This window comes from Aphelocoma coerulescens, chromosome 4 (assembly GCF_041296385.1).
Source record: "Aphelocoma coerulescens isolate FSJ_1873_10779 chromosome 4, UR_Acoe_1.0, whole genome shotgun sequence".
NCBI classification, from domain to species: Eukaryota; Metazoa; Chordata; class Aves; order Passeriformes; family Corvidae; genus Aphelocoma; species Aphelocoma coerulescens.
Window position 1 is genome coordinate 66,638,038 of NC_091017.1, and position 23,669 is coordinate 66,661,706.

Genomic DNA, 23,669 nt, shown 5'->3' on the forward strand with positions numbered 1-23,669 from the left:
CAAGAACAGCAAAGCAAACCAAACAGAGGAAAATACAGACATCTTTCTTAGGACTACAGTGTTATTCTTTTAGCTTTTTTTCCCTGAAAAATATCATCAAGTATTTATTTCCTACCCTCTAAGCAATTAAGGTAGTGGAAAATAATAAAATTATTAATTTCAAGAATACTTATAAAACTTTGGATTCTCATTTACTGTTTTCAGCAGACACAGGACAACATTTAAATTTTGTTCATTTGATCTGTATATTTGAATGTGAATTTTTCACCCTTTGCTGCACACTTCAGCAATTCATGAATGTATCTATCTAGGCTTTACTCTGACACATTTTAGCAAATAGAATGGGTTACTTGGCAGCTAGTGTTTTCCTTATTTTATACATCCAATTATTGTTGATAACAGTTCATCCAGGTGCCACTTTTGTGAAAAATTGATTTTTCTTTCTTTCATTTCTCAGCTACCTGTGTTCAAAACCATCATGGTTCCACAACTTGCATGGTTTTATCTTGTGAATTCAGCAGAGTATTTCAGCTTTCAAATAACAAGCTTATATTTTCTTATCTCTGAGATGAGAATACATGTCTTGAGTAGCTTTGGATTTTATGTCCAAATTTAAAAAAACAACACAAAACCAAAAGTAAAAGGTGTAGCTACACTCCTGAGAATAAAAGAAACAAGAGAGCTGTAAGTCACCCTGGCACCCCTATTTAAGTGTTTTGCCTTAATAGCCCAAATGTAATAGCTCTAAAAGAGCAGCCTCTTAACTATTCTTCAAAGAAGGGCTCTTCATCACTTGAGCTACTTTATGAGTTCTTGAAAGACACACTGCAGGCTAGGAAAGATTGGGAAGTCTATAATTTTACATCAATCAATGTCGCTGATAAATTACTAGTCACAAGAAAGGACGTGGCAAAACACAATAGGACAAGTTATTAATGGAGAATGCCCAGTGCTCCAGATACAGCTGTATTACGTGAGGAGAGGAAGAAAAAAATCGTTAAGCAATAAAGTTTATTAAACAGCTAAGATTGAGGGGATCATAAACCACACAGGGCTGGTACAGGCTGTGAGAGAGAACGGCTGAGCTACTGCAGTGCAGGGTAATGGCAGTGCTGCTGAGCAGCAGAACAGCAGAGCAGGCTGCCCAAGGAAGCATAGATCCAGCATGACCTCCTGTGGAATACCTAGCTGTGGGGAGGGGCAGGAGGTGGGTTAGGTGCTGGAACCATTTTGTCTCTCTAAAGAGAGGAAAGAAACTTCAGACATTTTCATTTGCCCCTTCCTTAAGTTGCAAGAAGTCTACTTTGAAAAATATACTTTGTACAGGAAAACATCTGGTGGAAAGACAAAGAAGTGTGTAGTGGCCACAGACCATGAGCAGCAGGAGTGGAACATGGGATCCCTAGTCACAGTTTCATGCCCAAGCTGAATAGGCTCAAGTACAGTTGATGTTGCAGTAAGTTGATCAGAACAAAGTCCTGTGGTCTCCCAAGTCTTTTGTCATATACATGTTTTGACAGCCTCAGAAGGCATAGAAAAAATCCTTTCCAACATGCCAAATATAAAATCAAAGGCTGTGACCAAAACCTGTACAGGCAGAAGATATTTTGCCCATGCTTCCTGTTCATGTACCTGCATGAAGTAAAAACCAATCTCTTGACCTTTTGTTTTACTTTTTTGGTCTTATGCTACTTGACTCTGCTCCACCACAGCTGTTTCTGACCCAAGTATTGCCAGGGATCTAAAGAGGACAGCCATACATAATCCTGCAGAGACGTGACACCAAGTTTCTCACATTCCAGCTGTACCATTGGGGTTTGCTCTCTCACATCCAGGACTTCAAAACTTCAGTCATATCAAGGAAGGTACTTAGGAAAGTCTTTCACAAGTTTTCCGTGCTATTTCTGTGCTGAGGGAAATAAATAATGCATACCATGTTGAATTCCACAGAAAACAGGTAAAAGCTACAAAAGAACAAAATGCTATTTTGAAGTGATTTCTGCTATATACCACAGTGAAAATTGCTTAGGATTTATCAATCTGAGATTCAGTGTAACAGTGTCAAATCACAAGATGGGCATAATGGACCTGATCAGGCTGTGACTGAAGCCAATTGCAAAAACACAACTCAATAGTAATATGTCAAAACTGGGGCCAGCAATTCTGGACCTGTAATTACTTTTGATCTCAGATTCCCGTAACCATTTTCTTTTCACTCCTTGAATACACACAGGAAGCTGACATCCTTTCTATAGACAATGAGCTTCTGAGGGACTCCAGTGGGTTGGGGACTTTCTAGAGCCAGTGCTGGAATGGTATTTGCTGTGCAAGTAGCTAATTCAATCAGGTTTTGCCATTTGGCTGGCATCCCAGTATTGTACAGAAAACGTATATATGATAAGTAAGACTAGAACTTAACTGGAAGCCCAGCCCCAAACCTACTGCAATTAGGACCCCAGTGTATTTGATGTAATACAGAAATTACTTTCCCCTCTTTATCTGTTTAGGGTTCTGTACAAATAAATTGTTCCAGTTTTGCTCTAATGTATTACTTACTCAGGCATCCTTGTTCTTCTTGCCCTTTATGTCCTTTTAAAGGTGGTAAAGGTTTTCTATGATTTCCTAAGCTTAGCTGGGACCATCAACTTTCTTTCTCTCCTGAATGAAGGCTGAGGATACAGCAGGTCTGAGTAAATACACACAGTTGTGTTGTGCTCACACAGATGCAATGCAAATGAAGGAGCTGGCTGGCAGCCTTTTATAAATAACAGTGAAACCTGCCGGCCTCCATGTACAATGGATGATGGGAAAAGAAACACTCATATTCTAACCACCCACAAGATTTGATTGTGCATGACTCGTGCATGAATTTATTCCATACTCCATTATCTTTGCTATACCTGCTTTTATCCTCACACAAATCCATGCCTGGTGACCTATACTGGGATTAGTCCAAAACTCTGTTATGCTTTAAACTGGTGTCTTGGGGAATAGAGAGGGGATGGGTGGGGAAGGAGCAGTTGGGAGAGCAGGTTGTGAAGCCAAACTAAGCCACTCTCTTCCAGGATTGTCTTAACTTTGGCAAAGTAAAGGAAACTTTGGTCTGTGCTTGAACCAATTGTTGGAAACTTTAATCAATGCTTGAATTTATAATCTGTCTCTTGCATGGAAATGCCAGATGATGCCAATTGTACTCACTGCTTTTCACAGTAAATCTCAATAAAACTCCAGGGTTTTAACATTATTTTGATAGACCCTTACAAGAAACAGCTTTCTCCAAATTCATCTGGAGTGAAATAGGAGTCAGTCAATTTGCACAGTCTCTGGCCTTTCTTGGAAACAGCAAGCACTTATGCCTGACGAGTGACTAGAAGACTGTCAGCATGTAATTCCAGTTCCTGCCTCTTGCTTGGTTCTTTAGCAAATGCTCCCAATGCATAAGTTCTCTAAAACAAAAAGAAATATGAGCAGAGGCCATCTTCTGAGAGCGAACCATGGAAAGAAAAAATTTTTCTTCTGATTTCAGCATGTTCTGCCTTTTGTCACATCCTACTGATCTGAAAGGGTTTGGGGGAGAGCATATGTGGTTTGGAAACAGAGTTTGAGCAGATTTACCACTGCTTCGGCTGATGTAGTGAACAGCCAAAGTGAGCTTACTGCAGTCCTGTGCAAAGTCAAAGAATAGACTAGACTAGACTAGACTAGACTAGACTAGACTAGACTAGACTAGAATAGAATAGAATAGATGTGGGGACCCTACTGGTTTTGAAGGAGGGGACTTTTAACCCATCATCTTTCTTTTTAAAGTAGTCATAACCATAAAGATAAAAGATGCTATTTCAATATCTTCTTTGTTAACTCCAGGATAGTATTCAAACACAAAAATGTCAGTGTAAACAGTCTGCAATTTACAAATATTAGCATATCAACAAGGTATGCTGTGAAATCAAGAACTGTAAGGTCACCCTCACTCCGTAAGTCTCATCAGAAGCATTTTTATACAAAAGCTGTAATCACAGAATTACTGGCTTTAAATCACTGAATTCCCTGAGGGAAGTTTTATAATGCAAAGGAGTGTAATCATATTTGATTTTCTTTATTGCTAACTCTGCATGGAGATCTGAAAAAATCATTATTAATCTAAGCCAGACAACATAGGCCTCAAATGAAAATGTAAAACAATATCTTAAAATGATGTTCATGCTGATTGCAGGAGGAAGGGGGAAAGAAAAGAGGGGGAAGAAAACAGCTCTATTAGACTGTCCTTTTTCCCTACTGTGTTTTCTGCATGGGCTATGCAGCAGTTATCTGCTAAAAATAAAATGAGTTTTTAAGTTTAGAATTTTGTTTACCTCAAGAAAAACCTGATTGTCTTTTAAGAGAAAAGAGAAGCATGAGAATTTGGGTTTGGTTTTGGTCTTGCAAGACTTAGAAATGGACTGCTTGTAGATTAGAAATCTCTGTGCCAGAAGAGTAAACATTTGATTGTTCTGAGAATTCTCAGGCTTCAGAGAGCTTTACTGATATGCATGATGTTATGATAGAGAATTTCAGACTTATTTCTGGTTTACAAAAGCAATTGGAAAAACATATGAGTAATTGTTCTTGAAGAGTTGTTGCTAAATTTGAAGAAGATGCAATGGAATTCAGATGGTTCTGAATATTTTTAAGAAAAAAGATACTGGAGTTATGCATCTGTTCAGAGTTTAGCATGCATTCAGACTTGCAAAGGACAAAGGGGAACCCAGGACCACATGAATAAAGAGCCTATGTGTCCAAGGCTTGATATTACTCATGTCAAAGCTACTGGAAAACTGCCACTGATTTCCTTGAGTCTTTGCTGGGCTCTGAGCACACATCTAAGCTTCATGCCACTGGACACCATTATGTAAACAACTTTTGATTTAGTTGCAGAAACACTGATGCTCCCAGGAAGCTCGTGAGTATCATACAAACACACCTTAGCTCACAGCAAAGACACTGACTGTTATGTTGCTTTCAGTACAGCAAATGCAACAATTCTTGTCAGACTATCATGTTTTTGGTCTGTTTCTATAGAAAATGGCTGTGAAGGATAATAGCTGGCATTACTCAAGTGCAAGAGTTATAGAGGAATATAATGTTATCAATTAATAAATCAAAAAAAATAATGTCTCATCAATACTTTATTACTGTATGTTAATTTTTCACATCTCCCATTAACACAGCATGCCATTTGTCTTAACCTCCTAGCTATGCTGAGGTTTAAACATAAGCCAGAATTTTTTACAAATCAAGGACAGATTTATTGCAAAGCTGTCAAAAAGGAGTCAAAAAGATACATCAGCCTAGTTGGAGTGACTAATTAATGGACCAAGACAACTCATTGTTCTGAAAATTGTTAAAACTGTTTTGTTTCATGATGGGCCTTGTCATATGAAATCAAGAAAGTCATCTCAGAAGACTCATTAGACTTTTGGTATATATGAAGGAAGTCAGATGTAAAAAAGAAATAGAATAACTCTTGGAGGCTGTTTTAAGTAATTTTTAATGAATTTGTATTTTCTGCATGCAAAGGAATACCAAACTGTTCCTGCTCACCCCTCATATCTATACTCTATGGGTGTGTTTCTTGTGTGTAAAATGATCAGCCTGGGGACTTACTGGCAAATTAGTTCTTTATGTTACTTGGACTTTAAAAAACTTTCACATGAATTGAACCATTAGGTTGACTGGATGTAAGCCCTTAGCTCAGGCAGAAGGTAACTCTTATCAGTTGAAATGTGTTAAACTCTAAGTGCAGTCATCCTTGGTCCTGCCAAAGAAAATGGATTAACATAAAGCACTGTGTTGGCTAGTTAACCCAAAAGAGAGCTGAAGGTCTGTGATTTCTAAATACTATTACTCTGTTCTGACTGAAGGAATATAACCTCAGTAACATGATATTACTTCTGCTTTTGACTGGATGACTAAATCTTTGAATGGGTGAGTAATAAACAAAAGAATAACAAAGAGTAAGTCATGCTTTCCAGACTACATTTTAGAAGAACAGTCATTGGTCAATGTTTTGAAAGCTTCCCTATTCTGCAGATGTTTCATATGGAAATAATGGCAAACCAAATAATTTAAGTAAAGGACATCAGCAGGTGATACAATCTGTCCATGCCTACATATGGAAAAAATATCACCATGTCTGAATTTATCAGTTTTCTGGGTTTGTAGCTGCTGCAAGCTCTAAGCTCTCAGCCACACAGTAGAGGGTCTTACCCACTTAAGTCTAATCAGCCTTTCCCAGAAAGGTTATAGCAGCATTATATTGGGTTCAAAGACAGGTGATGAAAGAAACTAAGCCAGGTAAAAATCATAAGCAAAGAGACTGAAAGTTCTGCTTTATGTAGTATTTGTTCTTGGGCTTTTCTAAACAGCTATACTGAAAGAAGAGTGGTAAATATTATAGGAGAACATTAAAGTCTCTCTGCCTGTGTATAAGGAAATACATATACACTGGCTTCAAGCTTCAATTCATTCTCCCTCTTCTCCCCACGTAACAGTGAAGAAGCCAAAAATGCAACTTCCATTTGATTTTTTTTTTTTTTTTTTTTTTTTTTTTTTTTTTTTTTTTTTTTTTTTTTGTCTGCAGGTTTCCCCTACAGGAACTGCAAAGGCTTTGACCTGGATATAATAATAATATGGATATTTATTTTTTTCAATCTGTTTCCCTTTGGAGGAAGTGCCAAACGCAACTCTTCCGACTTCACTTCAAAAGTTGCTAACGGTAGGATTTTTGTAAGGGAGTGATACAGCTATTTCTGTCTATACAATAGCAAGCCTAGAAAGCCCTTACTGCTTGCTACATGGCAGGTGATCCGTGCTATCCCTTACCGGTGCCGGCAATTTTCCCTAATGCACTTTTACAGGGGAGTGATTTCCAGATGCACAGGTGCACACATGTGTATGTGTACGTATTTATACGTGTCCATGTCCACACACACGCACACACACAGATCTCTGCAGGAGCCGCACACGCGGACCACCGGAGCCGCCCCGGCGCCGGGGCTGCCCGCTGCGGGCGGCAGGTGGCGCTGCGGGGCCGGGCCGCCCGCGCCGCGCCCGCTCGGGCCGAGCGTCCCGGGGCCGCCCCGCAAGGGGAGCGAGCGGCCGGGAGCTGCTCCCTCTGCCTTCCTTCTGCCACTTTGTAAACTCAGCGAACTTCGGGCAGCCGGCCGCGTCCCTCCGGGCTGCCGGGCATGAACGCGCCCTCCCAGTCGGGAGGCAAAACAAAACCCATCTGGACCCAGGGCAGCGTTCACCTTCCTGCCTCTGCCGCGCCTCGGGAGCCCTGGGCGGCCGGTGCCGCCAGCCCGGCCGGGCGGCAGGAGCAGCTCTGCACCCACTCCCCATCAGACATCGCCGCCAGGGCGGCGGGCAGGGCAGGGCGCGGGGCCAGCCCCGCTGCCGGGGCGGGAGCGGGGGTTCCGCGTTCCCCTGTGGAGGTCTCGGAGGAGGAAAAGCGGAGGAGGGAGGATCCGGGAGGATCCAGGTAGATCCAGCTTTTACCGCTTACCAAAAGCCACCAACAGCAGGACCTCCGCCTCCTCCCTCCCCCCTTCCCCCCCTCCATCCCTCCCTCCTCCCCCAACTCCCTCCCTCCCCTGCCCCTCCGCGATGAGAGAAGGGCCAAGTCGGTGCGCTCCAGCCAGCAGCGATCTCTGCCAGGGGCAGACGGATCGCTTTCATGTCGCAGGGTGACTGCTAGCCCTGCGGAGGTCCCCCGGCCGGGCCGGGCCGGGGCCGGGGCCGGGCAGGCGGCGGGCGGGCAGCTGCCCCGTCGCCGGGGTGCCGCCGGCGCGCTCCGCGGGATGCTGGCGGCGGGGGATGCGGAGCCGGCCGCGGACTAACATGGGGGGCGGCCACTCCCACAGGGCGCCCGTCTTCGACGAGAACGAGGACGGTGAGTGCGGAGCTGTCCGCGGTACCGACCGCGCCCCGCCCGGCCCCGTCGGGCTGCTCCGGGGCCGCGGCGCCTCTGGCCGTGCGGGGTGCGGGCCCGCTCCGTGCGGGAGCCGCGGGCTCACGTCCTCCCGCGGGCTGCCAGCTGCGGGTGCGCTGCCCGGGGGAGCAGCGGTGGAGCCCGCCTTTGTCCAGCCATCCACACCGAGAGAGCGGGTGGCTGCTTTTAGGCACAGGCTCAAGTCTAGCACATCGTCAGCTGGGGTTGAAGCACATGGCAGGTAACTTCATACCTGCGTTTATGAATGGGCATCGTTTTGGAGATGGATGCCCACATTTTTGCTTTTGTTTATCGTCCTCTCTTTGCCCACCTGCCTGTTTTAAATGGTGATGTCTCTCTTACTCTAGACTTCTTCCATCACCTATACTTTCTGAAACTTTTTTTAGCTTGTTTTATTACTCTGAGTTTCTACTCCCTGCCTAGATAATATGTCATAAGAAAGTATATCTTGTAAAGTTTTTGGAAGGCAGTGGAAAAGTTTGCCTAAAATGTGGTGTTTCTTTTCTCTTTGTGCATTTCAATGTCATTTTCCAATGTAGACTGTAATTAATTGGAATTATGTGAATGCATTTCAATTAAGAAAAATTTTGGGTCTTAAAGCAGAGAGAACACGGCACTCTTAGAAAGCAGATATTTGTATATGAACATAGAAATGTTTTTAATGTTATTTATGGAATAGATGTTGCTGCCTATCCAGACAATGGGTGCTTAATTTTGAGCGTATTCTTTCTCTAGAAGTTCCCAATATATATTTTTTTAGGAAGTGATTATGCCTTAATAGACTCACATTGTTTTGGCTTCCTGGGTTTCATAACAAGTCAAAAACATGTATGTTCAGGGTACATGGAGATATTTGTATTGTTTTGCTAGTAGGGGGGAAATGTCTAAAATGCAAGTAAAGATATATTCACCCTTTTAAGCACTTTACATGCATTAAAACGAGATTACCATTCCCTATTCCTTGGTAAAGCTTGATGAGGTGTGGTTTACAACATTCCATTGTTTGTGTGGGGAGTGGGACCGATTATTTACCATTTGTGTATTGTGGAGCCATAGCTGTCATTTTCTTGCACTGATATAAAATTTCAGACTTTTACCATAGATCATGCTGTGTAAACATACAAATGAGAAAGAGCCCCCCACGCCTCCCCCCAGGTAAAGTCTCGACCATGCACAACTGGTGTTGTAAACCTCGAGGTAACTCACTGAGAAATACTCCAGAGTGAAAGCATGCTGTCTAGACGCCCTAAGGTAAAAAGAAACCCATGCTCCTGCCTTTGAAGACTTTTAATTGGGCTCTCCTGAGTTAGCAGTTTCCATTAATTATTACCACCTTACTTTTTTTTTCCATGATACAAAAGTGTGGTCAGTTTTTAAACAAAATTAACAAAGTCCAATAGTAAATTATTGCAGAGATGCCTTCATGCCACTTAGTTCCCTTTCCATCAGGAACATGTTTCTGTAATGCAGCCATTATTAACAGCTAATAAAAAAAAGCACATGAAGTATTTATGGATTTCTTTTAGGTCATTATTTATTCTTTGCATGGTTTTGTTTTGTTCTGAGGTGGTTTTCCCCATTATGAATGTTCCTAACCTAATCTTTTATTCCTCTTAAAATATTTTCCTTGGCACAACCATCTAGTTCAGAAGAGTCCATTGCTTTTGAAACAATAACCAGTTTCCAATACTACTTACAAAATATTGTTCAGGATGGCATTTTCCCAAGTACCTAAACAATATGGGGAAATATCTCCTCTTTGAAAAAGTATCTTACAGAATTTAATGCAAAATGAAGCTGGTTTTTTCATATTCCCACTAGTAGCTAAAAAAGTCACCATTTCCCACAATATTGCACTCAATGTGTAATTTTAAAAACAAAAAAAGCTAAAGAGAAAGTATAACAAAAGAAAGTCGATTTGTTTCTTGAGATGGTATAATTTTGCTCAAAAATGACAATTCAGAGAGAACTGGAATCAGTAAATTGTGCATGAAGATGTAGGAATAGTAGAAAATAAGCTATTTCATGTACTGTGTATAATATCACAGCTGCCTCTTAAAATTATAAAAATGAGCAGAATAAAGTATTGTCATTTTATATCCATACACATTAACGACAGATGTAGAATAAAACATGAATTTTTGAAGAAAAGGTTTAAAACAATGTAATGTCACTCTGTAAATCATAGAAAAAAGTTACTGACTCAGTGTATTACTTAACAAATAAATGTATGGAAATAGTGTGTGAAGAGCACCCAGGTGCTGCCTGACAAGCCTATGGGGTGTCTGTTCCAGAGTTACAACTCCTGCTTTCTGATGAGAAGAGGTGCTGATCCATTGAGTAGATCTAAAAACTGTAAGTCATATGTAGACTCCCCACCATGCTCAGGATAATAGAAAAATTACTCTAGAGAATCAGAGGCCTGAACTGCATGCTGTTAGTCCCCAGTTATTACAGACAGTATAACACATCATTACCATACACTAATCTTTTTGAAGGCTGTAATGCATACCATTTTTACCAGCTACATTAGTTCTCTGTGTTCCATTTTTATTATCAGGATCTTACAGAATGTCTCTCTTTGAATGGTTAGAAACATCTGTTTTCCTGACTAAATGTTTCTTAAACCTATTTATAAGAGTTGTGTTTATTTCAAGTTTTTGTTAGTTTAAAATGCTCTCCCCCCTCCAGGATTACTCTGGGGCTTTGACAGACAGCAAAAATGTCCCCTCTCACTCTTTGGCTAGCAGGGAAACCTTTTCTATTTTTCTGTTATTTCTACTGCTTTCTCATTTGCTGTGCCCTGCATCTGTCTGCATTTCAACCTGTCTTGGTTTCACACAGATAACCCAAATTTCACACAGAATTGAAGTTTTCACCAGGACCTTGCGTTGGAAAAATGCATCCTGTTGTCTACTGGAAATAACTTCTAGTACAGCCTATAACTAACTACATATGCCATTTTCATGGATATACCATGTCCTGTCTGTCACCCTGTGGTCAGTGCCCTGCTCAGTAATTTCCATTGATGAACTCCAATCTACATTAGAAATTCTTGGTGTTCCTATGTACATGGCCTTTTGCAGGACTGAATTTGGTCCATTTCTATTATTCATAGCCTCAAAGATGATCACTCACTTCTTCCCTTGCAACACTCTGATTCTTCTTTATCCAATGTTTTAAATTATCACCACCCTGATCAGCTCCATGCCAGTTATCAAGACCACTGAACACTTCGTGTAAGTATTCAGCTGGATCATATCCAGACTTAATCTTCTTTGCTCTTAACCCCTGCCAACCTCATAATTGCCATTTCTAAATAATATTTCTTCCAGTGTAACTGTCATGGTTTAACCCCAACCAGCAACTCACTCAGCCCCACACAGCCACTTGCTCACTCCCCCCAGGTGGGATGAGGGAGAGAATTGGAAGAATAAAAGTGAGAAAGCTCGTGGGTTGAGATAAAGAGAGTTTAATAGGGAAAGCAAAAGCTGTGCACACAAACAGTGCAAAACAAGTAATTAATTCACTGCTTCCCAGGGGCAGGTAGGTGTTCAGCCATACCCAGGAGAGCAGGGCCCATCACATGTGATGGTGACTTGGGAAGACAAATGCCATCACACTGAATGTTTCCCTCTTCCTTCTTCTTCACCCAGCTTTATATCCTGAAGCCATATAGTGTGGGATGTCCCTGGGTCAGTTAGGGTCAGCTCTCCTGGCTGTGTCCCCTCCCAGCTCCTTGTGCACCCCCAGCCTCCTCACTGGTGGGGTGGGATGATGGACAGAAAAGGCCTTGAATCTGAGGAAGAGCTGCTCAGCAATAGCTAAAACATACCTGAGTTATCAGCACTGTTTCCAGCACAAATCCCAAACAGAGCTCCATGCTAGCTGCTGTGAAGAAAATTGACTCTATTCCAGCCAAAACCAACACAGATGTCCACCTTGCATTTTGCCAGTTAATCCATACCATATTCAGCTTTCCATATACTTTCTTACTTATCATTCCACTGAAACTGAGAAAAATTAATTTTAAGCCAACTCTATCATTTATGAAATAAGTTTGTCATCAAGGAGGAATGTCTGGTTACTCATGTGCAAAAAACTTCTGGTAAAACCATGCTGTATTAATGTCATTTTCTCTTCTTAGCCTGGGTTAAAGCACAAAAACAGCTAGGAATAATCCAGGGAACAGAGCCCTTTGTTTGCCTAGTCCTTGCACTCAGCTAATGATATAGAAAAATATGTTTCATTTCTTGATTTTTATTGCTGTATAGGTTGGATAGAGAATTAGGTCGGTGTTGTGCAACATCACTACCTCTTACCAAAGCTAGGTACTTATATTGTGTGTAACTGCAACATTTTTTCAGACATTTAAAAAGCATTTTAAGCAAGGTACTACCCAAATTGTGTAATCAATTCAGGTAAAAGGAAAACAGTTTTATTTTGGTTAATACTACCAAGGCACAGGAACCTGACTCTCTTCACTTTGAATATTTCCTGTTCTCATAACTACCCTCTCCTGAATATGTGTATCCAGTACTGATATCAGGAGAGCAAAGAAGTAAATTTTTCCTCATGTTCAACTCTTCAGAAACAGCAATATGTTCACAAGAATGGCAATAGAAGAGTAAGGGTAATATTCACCATAGGTAAATGTTCCTTGCAAATTCTCAGTAAATATCACAAGTAATGAATATATTAACAAACAAGTGTCTGTGAAGAGTGTCTTTCATGGTGGATTTGCTTGACTGTGTTCAGTTAAAATTTCAATCATATTCAAAATGTGTAAATGAAATAGTCGAAAAGAGTAATTTAGAAAAGAGCTGACTCAGAAGAGATATTAGTGCTATCAAACAGGAATAATGTATTTGCCTACATTGTGGTGGAAGATACAGAGGAAAGGATAAGAAACAAAGTGTTAGAAGTTAGAAGCTGGTTCTGCCAAGTGATATGGCAGTTGTATTTGATTATTTGGGGCTCAAAAAGGCAGCTTTGGTACAGTTACTTTTAGAAATAAGTGTAGTGAACCTTTAAAGAGCTTGTTTTTATTTTTGTAGTACATGACTTTACATTTAAAGTAAATACGTATTTCCAAAGAACCTTTCACTGAGCATCCTGAAGTTGTAGAGCTTGAACACCCCTCTGTGGAGATCATTGTGACAGGCTGTGCCTCAGTAGTGTAGTCTTGTGTGTGGGAAATGAGGCACAGCAACATGCCTTGGCTTATTCTCCGTGGCTGGAACCTGATTCACTTCAGTGCTCATGTATCTACTTCAAGGAAGTGCTGAAGTCCCACTTCCTTGCCTGAGTCATAAGGCTTTGTTCTGCTGTAGTGTCATAACTACAGAGCTCAATGGAAATCTTACATGCTAGAGAATATAGCATCCATCCTCTGGAGTTAAACTTCCAATTTGAAGATGTAATTCGAAATTGATTTCTACCTCTCCTCTTTAGAAAAGCCTTCAGCTTAAATGAAGGGTTTAAAATTGTTGGTGAGTGTCAGAAAACATCATTATTAAATGTCCATCTGCTGAAAAGACTTGTACTAAAAGCCTAAAACCCAGATGCAGAGCCCAAGAAAAATGCCTGCAATTAGTATGGATTCAGGTGGTTAAATTCTGAGCATAATGGCTGAGTTTGTATATAAGGGCTATGAAAGCTGAAGAACTATAAAGTGTCATAGGGAAAAATGACAAATGAGTTTTGCTTGGAACCAATTTAAAGCAGTGGTTAAATGTCAAAATGAGTCAGATTGAGAACAGAGTATGCAGTGTCCACTTATTGTCAGTGATATGATAGTGCTCATCATCCTGCTGCCACAGAGCTGTAATGGATAACGCCTGATGCAGTCACAGAGCTGCTGCACTCAACTTGAATCACGAGATAATAACACACTCTTTCAAACTACTTGTTCCATAAAATACAGCCCTAAAGAACAGTTAAATAAAGGGTTTGGCATCTAAATACTTCTGTTAGAGAAAGTAGCAAACATCATGTGGGATCAATATTTCTGCTGGAGTTTTACTTTGTTCTTGGAAGTTCTATGGTGTGTTACATTGCATTTTAACTTTTTCTTTGCAAAGATGAATATTCCAGTTCCCTTTAGAACTCAATTGGATAAGAATACCACAATGTGATTTAAAAACTGCTCAAAGGCAGTTCTGTTGAAAGCCACAGCTGTCAAAGGCATTATTTTATGTGGAATATCAATGTTTTAGATAAACTAGATCCAGACCATTGGATTTTTTTTAACTTGTTTTATGACCATGTTGAATTTTATACCATTTCATTTTCTATTTATTGAACTTTAGAGAGGAAGTCATCATTATGGGTAGTGCAAAACAGTTTGGAAACCCTAATACCAGTGTGTGTACAATCACAGAACAAAACAGATCAGTGTTGAGTTTACACTTACAACATGATATGAGACAGTAGGAGAATATAGATGGGAAGGAGAGCACAGGAGAAAAATATGATAATTTCAGGCAGCCACAAAGGTACCAACTACCAAACTGCTGTTGACAGTTTACATGGTCTGTGCTGAAGGAGGTTCAGAAGGAATATCATAACATTGCAATCACCATTAGCCCTCATCTTCCTGACTCAGGCTTTGGTACAATGAACACAAATAATGTGGACCTCTTCAGACACTGATAATTGTAGGTGAAGTTTGATACTGTGTCAGTTTTCCCTTTTTTACAGAGAACTCTAAAGAAGGTGGATCTGGCACTTTCACCTTAGCTTCTTGCTATCTCAAATGAGCTGCATCTCTGTTCCACCATCTGAATGTCCTAAAAATGTTGTGCAATATCAGATTTACCTCACATTGTCAGGATTAGAACAAAGATCCTTTCCAGGGGCAGTATTTGCCAATTCTACTTTACTTTACATGATCCAGATTCAACAAAATCTATGCCAGCAATATCTTAGAGGTGGACCAGATAAATTTTCAAGATCCTTCTTAATAATATTTACTACAATTCCAATTTAGTTTTCTGCTTTGGTGGAAACATCCTTGTCAGGACCTCCATCTTAAAAAAAGGCATAACGTAAGTCTTTGCTGCTGCTTTTGTAGACTTCTAAAATTTGCAGAAGTGGTTGGCATGACACCTATGTCTAAGAGTGTTAAGGAATTTCTTGTTGACTTGTTATAGAGGACATGCTCACAGAGGTAACATTTTACCCATGTTGCAATATGTGTCAGTAGTGTGCCTGCATATCAAGATAGGCTTCTTGTGTATAACTAAGTATAAATAATTCAAAGCTAACCAAGCCTCAAGCAAGGTAAGCTCAGAGACTCCTATTCAAGATCAGGGAAAATTCTGATTATGAAATAATCTCTGAGAAAACAAGATTATTGTCTCAATCTCAACACCATTGCTTTTACAATCCCTCCTTCACAAATTCAGACATTGTCTCCTGTCCCTGCCCACAGCTGTTGCTTGCAGTGAAAAGGCTCTGCTGCTTCAGCTGTGCTGCTGATGTTTTCTGTGCCAAAGAGCAGCTGGGTTCTAAGGGACTGGAAAAGCTGAATGGTGGAAGGGGTGGCAATCTGAGAAGTAAATGATTGGTTTTATCCCAGGGCTAATGGTTTTCAAATGTACAGAGATGTTAAACTGACTCTACTCCTCAATACTGGCTTCACTTCTGGGAGAGTTCAAAAGTTCTGACAGCTTCCCACAGAACAAGGGGGAACAGATCTACTTCCTCCCACCTGGCTCCAGTGTGACAGACACTGAGTCATGGATAGCACTTGGCATAAAAGTGAAAGAATTCCTTGATGTGGATGTGTGAATGTGGGCTACAAAGCCAGCAGTAGCTTCTAGGGAGGGAAGCAGTTTTTTGTGTACCTTGGGTATCACACTGTCCAATGAGTGAAGTTCAGCCTGGAATCAAATGTTGTACCTGACTGAATTAGAAAATGGCCAAGAAAATTTTTGGGAAAAAATGTATAGTAAGAAATTATGATCTTGCTCATAGATACTCAGAGAAAGTAGGTCCAGTCTCACCAGAACTGTCTTTGTACAGTATCTTCTGTGGGCATAAACCCAAAGAAGGCAGGGTTTTGTTGGCCAAGCACAAGACTCACTCTTTTCTAGCTTTCTCATTAAAAAGCAAGCCTGGGGAGGCAGAAGGCGAAACCTTCCTAAAGCAAAACCTGGTGGGCTGTGACACCTGTTACTAAGCACTGAAGGGTGGAATAGAGGAGAGATTGTCAAGTTATTTTGGAGGTTTCACAACATTTTGATTTAGCCAGAGTGAGCTAATGATGAGATGATGGGAAAGGTGTAGAAGAGAATAGGTTGCTACTGAGATCAATCAGTACAAAGCAAAAATTTCTGAGAGAATATTCAATTAAAAAGGACAGCTTCTAGTTCAGTCTGGTAGAGGAGCTCCACAGCATCCTATCATGTAAAACATGTGAGGGAAAGGAACAAAATGTACAGGACACCCACCAAACTCAGCAGGAAAAGCCTGGACATTTTGGATGGGAAGAGCAGCAGTAGTGCACATCAGAGGGTGTGATCTCTCCTGAGCACAGTTCTACTTAGTTTAGTGAACTAGTTAAATTGATTACCATGAATGGCATTACTTACTGCCTAACATAGGCCTATGTTGGACTGTTGCCTAATTTGCTGTTGTGCCTGTGAACACCATGTATGTGTGTGTGTATATAAGCTTCCCTGCAACAGGAAAAAGTAAAAGATTATTATTACACAAACATAAAAAACTGAAGAGATCAATAAAAGTTGTTTTCTTTACTAAATCATACTCTGAGTCCTTGGACTCAATCAAAATTTGGCATGAATAGCAAATACAGGGTCTTTGCAGAAAAAGAGCAGGCAAATGTCTTGGGTTTTTTCTCCTATGATTAAAGAAGAACAAAGTTGGTTTACTCTCTAGGGTTCAGTCTCTTATACATTAAATGTTTTGAAAAATAACTCTTTTTTGTTTGGCTACTCTTGATCCCAGGAAACTATTTCCTTTATCAGAAATGTATGTTCAAATCACACTGTGTCTGCAGATGAGCTCTGATGAAGCCCAGGATGCCTACACCTTCTCAGTACAAGAGGTTGTTGAGCATCAATATGTTCATCAGGACCTAGAACTGATTGCCTTAATACAGTATTTCATGGAACATCCTTTTATTTAATTTTAAACTCTTAGAAATCAACATTATACTGTTTAAATTTTACATTACATGTATACAGTACAGTTTTATAGTTAGGCCAATATATACTATTTATATTCTACAGTATAGTACTGTACCTTTATAAAACACATTTCTGGGGGAAAGAAAGAAGGCATCTGTTCACTAGCGAATACTACCAGGCTTTCCCTCCCAGATTCCTCACTTACTAAAATCTGACAAATACAATGGAAGTGCCACGTATGATGAGTATTCATGTTGTCCTCAAGAAAACCTTAATGTTATACACTGGTCTATTCCCTTAGGCAGTCAGCATTCACCTCAAATATCCATCAACAGTGATAGTAGTAGGGTTGTACTTTTGTGTCACAGAAATGAGGACTTCCTTCCTTTTGTTTCCAAATAAGTTATTTTCCACTCCAATAGCTAGAAGACTTATTTACATGCAGTCTCTCACATGCTCAGTTTGACCTTATCTCTAACTCCTTAACTTCCACTTTGACTCTCATCAACTTGTGTATTTTACTGAGTAAATGAAACAGTCTGAATGGACAGGCTAGGATTTGTGAGATCACTGGACAGTTCTGGTTTTAATCACTGGAAATTTGAACTCTGCAAAAAGATGTCTGTAAAAGTCTTCTTAATTCACCACCTCTTTTCTAAAGACTATCAACTTTCTGTGTTTTCCAACCTGGCAAGGAAAGCTTACTGGAGACTGGGCTCTTACAGGCATGGTTTAGTGGTGGACTTGGCAGTGTTAGGTTTATGGTTGGTCTCAAAGATCTTAAAGGTCTTTTCCAACCTAAAATACTGTATGATTCCGTGATTTCAGTTTATTTCACTGGTAGTCAGTCTGTCAAGGTTCGTTTTCCAGTTTTGCATATGATTTATTTCTGCTACAACTAGTGGAAGATTCTTTATAATCAGTTTTTCTCCTACACCCCTTTTCTATGATTGCTGTCACGGGTCTTGACACAAAACTATCAAATACTGTAATGCTTTCATTCTTAAAAATATTGTATTGTATTTTCTGATATGGGTGCTAAGTACGAGGTAGACACCTAAGCTTCATTCATTCCATAATAAAGACAAAGGTATTTTCCTTTTAAATTGAAGTATGGTTCTTAGGAAGCATTACTAGTGTTGGTGACAGCTTATTTATACAGGCTCTAATGATAACTGAACATGGTTGATGAATCTAAAATTAATTTTCCAAATTTTATATTACCATAAGTATTTTCTTCATTATATCACAACATAATATGAAATTCTTTATTTTATACTTCATTAAACTTTTTCTATTTTGGTATATTTTGAAAAAAGCTGTTTTAGACATATTCATCAAATCTACCATGCAGTTTGTTTATCTGAATCAAAATGTGAATTAAATCAGTGCTTTTGACTTCTATCTGGTAATAGTTTATTGATTTTGTGTTTATCCACTCTTTCTTTCTCATTTTCTTTCTTTCTTTTTTTTTTTTTTTTTTAATAATATCAGATTTAGAAACATTTAGATAAGTTCTACAACCGATGTACTTTTCTGCCCTGTCATTTTTTGCTTGATATGATACTGAATAAAATAGAGCACTGACTTCATCATTCTATTGCTAGCACTGTTCTGTGTAAGAAAGACTATTGTATTTAGTAAGACAAATATACTACAAGGCAGTCTGCTGCAGTGGGCAAAAAATACTTTCCTTCCTTTTCCTATTTTTGCAGTGATAAGGGAACACCTGCTGTTCCTTATTTAGGACATAAAAATGCAAACTGAGTTAATCCTTCCAGTAATTATTATTTCCTTTTGAGATTGTTCCACCTCCCTTGCTGAGTGATGAGAACTGTTCTTAGCTACCTTGTTAAAACAAAGATGCAATATAATCACAAAATCACTGTCAGCCTCCTGAGTGTCCTTCACACCTTTCTGAAACCTGTCTGAAATCTTCCACTTCCCCCTGGATTGCTTTCACATTATGTTATGAAGATTGATTTTGTGCCTTTTGGGGTAAGGTTTAGATAAATCTTTGTCCAAGCTGTAAAGTCTTCAAATACTTTTGGGGCAAGCAACTGTGAACTGCTACACAGAGCTCGAATCAAACAAGAGATCATCAGAAGATCGTTTTGAGAAGTGGAAAAAGTCATTCTTTTAAGCTGAGCTTCATATTTGACTCTTTTAGCATGTGAAAACTACAGAAGTACAATCTTCTGTGTGGGGAATTGCTGTAAAACAAAGTTAGATTTTATTGAGGTTGATTTGGATGTAACATGAAGAACAGATTAGACAGAAGTTTTATGCAGATTCATGAGATTCTTCTCTGCCCAGCCTTGGCATGTGATTTTTCAGTAACTGCATGCCAATTATGCCCTTATTGTCACATCTTTTCCTGCCTAGTGACATGTCTTTGAGATCTCTTGCTCAAGTTTTTAGACTGAGTGATTAAACTAGGGTTGTTTCATGGTGCAAAAAAATAATAGCAGGTGAAAATACCTTAGAAAGAAAAATACATTTTTAGTGTGAAATTCTCCATAAAAATCTCAGTATTGAAAGACTTTCTTGAAGGATTTATTGATCTTTATTGAACAAAACACAGCACTAAGTGCTGTGAGATTTTGCTGGAAAGGATTCATAAACTATTTAACATTTGCTGTTGATCCAAACGTTCAGCAGGGCAATCATTTTTCTTTTGGATTTAGTGAGCTCTCTTTTGGTGAACAGGGGAAGAGAACAGCTAGAGTAAAGCTGCCTGGGCAGCTTTCAAAATAACAAAAAAAATTGTTTACAATCACCTGGTCTGTCCTGTCCTTTTTTTCCTTTTTTTTTTTTTTTATTATTATAGTTTGGGAAAAGGACTGGAAATCAGGTTCATAGGTGTTGGCTGTGGCTGTGGGAGGCAGGACATCCAAGTGGAGCTTGTCTGGTGGCTAGGCAAATTCCAGCTGTTGCTAGGATTGTATCTGCTCTCTGAATGGCTTTCCCAGGACTTTTCTGAGAGTGAGGAGAGGTTATGCCTGCTGTTTAGAAAAGATTAAGTAATATGTGGCAGTGAAGGGTTGCCGTGTTTTCAGTGGTTTCAAGCACTTATGCTGAGTGCTGCCTTGACTTCAGGTTGTTGGTGCTCCTAAGCCAGGAGCCATCAGCCTGTCTCAGTGGTGTTGGATGAAGCACAGCCACAGATTTTAAATGCGTTAATAGAAGGCGGCCCTATCACTGTTGTAGCTGTCCATTACAGAGGCAAGATTGTGGCATTCGGGTTTCTCACTTGTGAGATGCAGAGAATTTTAAATGCTTCCCTGGGCATATAAATATCTGTAACTACCAGCTGCTGTCAGCCCTCTAACCTTCCTCTGCCAGGTGGATCATATACATCTTTTGATCCACAGACATATGTGGATCAATGACATCCTGAATTTTTGAGTGACAGGATGTCCCAGATGTTGTAAAAATCTTCCTGAGGTGCTACATTCCAGTTTGGAAAAGAACACACCCCAGCAGATCATCCAAGAAAGATTGCTCACTACTGTCATATAAATCATGTTTCTGCTAGTCTTTAGTGATATGAAGTTGATTTCCAGTCCTTTCCACAACCTGTAAATAAAAAAAAAGCCCACAATTTTTTTTTTTTTTGCTATGTTGAAAACTTTCCAATCTGTACAGTGAAGAAGCCAAGGTTGTTTAATACTATTTTCATAGACAGCCAGAAGAAGCTCTGATATACTGATTTGCCATTTTATTCTAGTTAAGAAAATATAATACAAATACACATGTATTTTTAGAGACTATGTCTCTCTCTCTCCCTCTTTTTCTCTCTATAGAAACAGATTTCTTTTATATACTTTACTCTCATTATGGGGTAGGGGACTCTAGAACTGAGTCACCAGTATTCATTATTTATTTTCATCTAATATCTATAATTAAACTTATTTGAGGTTCTTTTTCTGTGATTATACAGAATTGGTATAAGCACATTTAGTGCCACTTAATGTTTCAGGCACTAACAAGCCTTCTGCTACACTGAGCAATTTTATCCTCTGCAGCTCACTGTTTGTTTGTGCTTTGCACCTAGTAACTTCTGTGGTTAAAATTAGAACTTATGTCCTTTCCATTAATATCTGTCAACTACCCACCCTGCTCACCAAGAAAATCTTTATATTTTTTCCTGTTGTGTGGTGATATGAGGTAAATCTAAGCTAAGTTGTGGCTTAGAGTCTACTGACCTCCTGCTGTTAATGCAACCCCCAGCCATAACCTGGGAATTGTGGCTGGTGTGAAGTCCTCCTCCTCTCCTCAGTCACCACTGTATCAGCTGACCTGAGGTGGATTTGGTTTGTTTCGTAAGTGTATCTATGTTTGCTTTGCTTGAAGTCTTTAATATTTCACTTCTGTTGTGGTTTTAATCCCAGCTGGCAACTAAGTACCACACATCTGCTTGCTCACTGTGCCCCCTCCCAGTTGGATAGAGAGGAGAATCAGAAAAAGGCAAAACATGTAGGTTGAGATAAGAATATAATTGCTATAAAGTAAATTATAATATGATGACAATAATAATAATAATAAACAACACTATATGAGATACTAAGAAAATTAACTCTATTCCAGCAGAAACAAGGGCAACTCCTAATCTTAGCAGTGAATAGATAAGATAAAGTGCCTGCTTTCTTTATTCATATTTACTGTTTCCTACAATGAATGGTCCTATCAGCTTTGGTGTAATTGCTTGTGGAGTGTAAATAAGCATACTTATAAATAACTTGTAAATAAGTATACAAGAATTTCCCAGAGGTAAGAAGCACAATGATGAGAGAATAAATCATCAGCTCCAAGTAAAAAAAAACTTCTGCAGTTAGGTGGTCATTTTATGTACAGCAGTCAGCCCATCTTTTTCAGTCTCTGTAGGAAAACTACACATTCCATCATCAAATACTTATCTGTAAACACTGAGATGAAGACCTATGCATTGCACTGAAATTATGGAAGTTTTTAATCAATTAAATAGAGCTGTTATTATCAGGTTTTTTTCCCTACCCTTTCTATACCATCCTGAAGAGAAACAACCACAAAAAGTGATGTATACAAAGCTAACAGCTCAGATGAAGTCGGAAAAAATTGATCATGTTTGATCAACAACAGTTTAGTCCGGAGCATGTTGGTAAAAAAAACCTTTGTGAGACCTGCTTTCCTCCAAAATTGCAGAGAAAGTGGAGTGATTCTTACGCAAGTAGATGATTCACACAGTGAAATATTGAGAACCCTAGCTAGAATCAAAAAGAAGCCTCTTCCTGGCTCCAGATGACTATAAAAATCAGAAATGTTAAGCTGAGTTGAGGTCAGTCCCTTTACAGCCTCAGAGGTTGGGATTTGAGGCTCCATCTCTAAAATGGATTTTATTATTTTTTTAAGAAGTATAACTTAGTTTAAAAAATTTACAAGACCTATGAATAAAATGCAACTTGAGTGCTGAAGTACATAGTGAAAGTCATTTAACTATGGAGGATGGATAGCTATGAGTAGGCTAACAGATGGAATTAATGGAGCTCAGCCCTCTTAAAAGTATGTTGTGTCTTTTACTTAAACAGTCAGTAGAAATCTGGCCAGTTTATGAGGTATCTAGCATCCACTGGACTCTGAGGTGCTACTTTGTGGCCAGGCAGTAACGGAATACTTGAAATTTTCTTTAATTCTCCTGTGCTGGAGATCTGGCCCTTAAATGTACTCTCTATATGTGCTTAATTTAATTAAATACTGCCTTTTTCCATGATGAGAAGCAGATTTTCCTGTTTACAATCCCCATTCTACCCTCAGCTACTGCTGTGCAACCTTGCTGCATGCAGCTGGGTCCTAAAGCCATGGCCCAGGTTATAGCTGGGATGTGCCACTGGAACAGGCAGGGACACTTCAGGCACACTTCTGCTGCATCTTAGAACTGGCACCATTCGTTTGAAGCCCAAGGTGATGGTTTGAGTTAAAATCACTAAATGGGAGGCAATCCCAATTGAAATGGGAATTATTCTGTCTCTTTACTGTCCTTACTCACCCCAAGTATTTAATTTGTAGTTGTGGTTAATAATAGAAGAGATAATTCAAGATTTGGTTCTGGAGAGAGACTCCTCAAGTTTTGGGTTCTGAATTTAGAAGAAAAAGAGAACAACTCATAGATGAAGGTGTTTGAAGGTGTTCTCTAGATGTTTGAGTAAAATCCTCTTCACATGGGTCCCCAACCTCCCATTAACATAGCACCAAGACTCATTTTGTGAAATCCTGATCTGCAAGAACAGTACTTTCAGAGCCACTACCCCCAGGAGCCAAGAGCAAAGAGGTTTATTTGCTTCCCCTGGAATTACAGAGACCTTTGCATGGATAAGATTGATGGATGTCTCACTGAGGATTTTGTTGTTAACTTCACTTAAAGAATTTTCCTTCACCTGGGGATCACTCTGATAAATTTTATTGCAGGAGAAAACAGTTTGGTAAACTGATATTTGACATTTTATTCCCATAGCAACTTCCCTCAGAGAGCCTTCCAGGTCAGTTAT

The 23,669-nt window shown here is 39.6% G+C and overlaps 1 protein-coding gene across 1 annotated transcript in view; it reads left to right on the forward strand.

Annotated features, from left to right (window-relative positions):
• Positions 1–7,872: 7,872 nt before the first annotated feature.
• Positions 7,873–23,669, forward strand: part of STK32B (serine/threonine kinase 32B) — a 160,145-nt gene continuing 144,348 nt past the window's right edge. Inside the window, exon 1 of the mRNA XM_069012221.1 lies at positions 7,873–7,930. Coding sequence (XP_068868322.1) covers positions 7,879–7,930 — 52 coding nt within the window. The 5' untranslated portion in view covers positions 7,873–7,878. The remainder of the gene's footprint in view (positions 7,931–23,669) is intronic.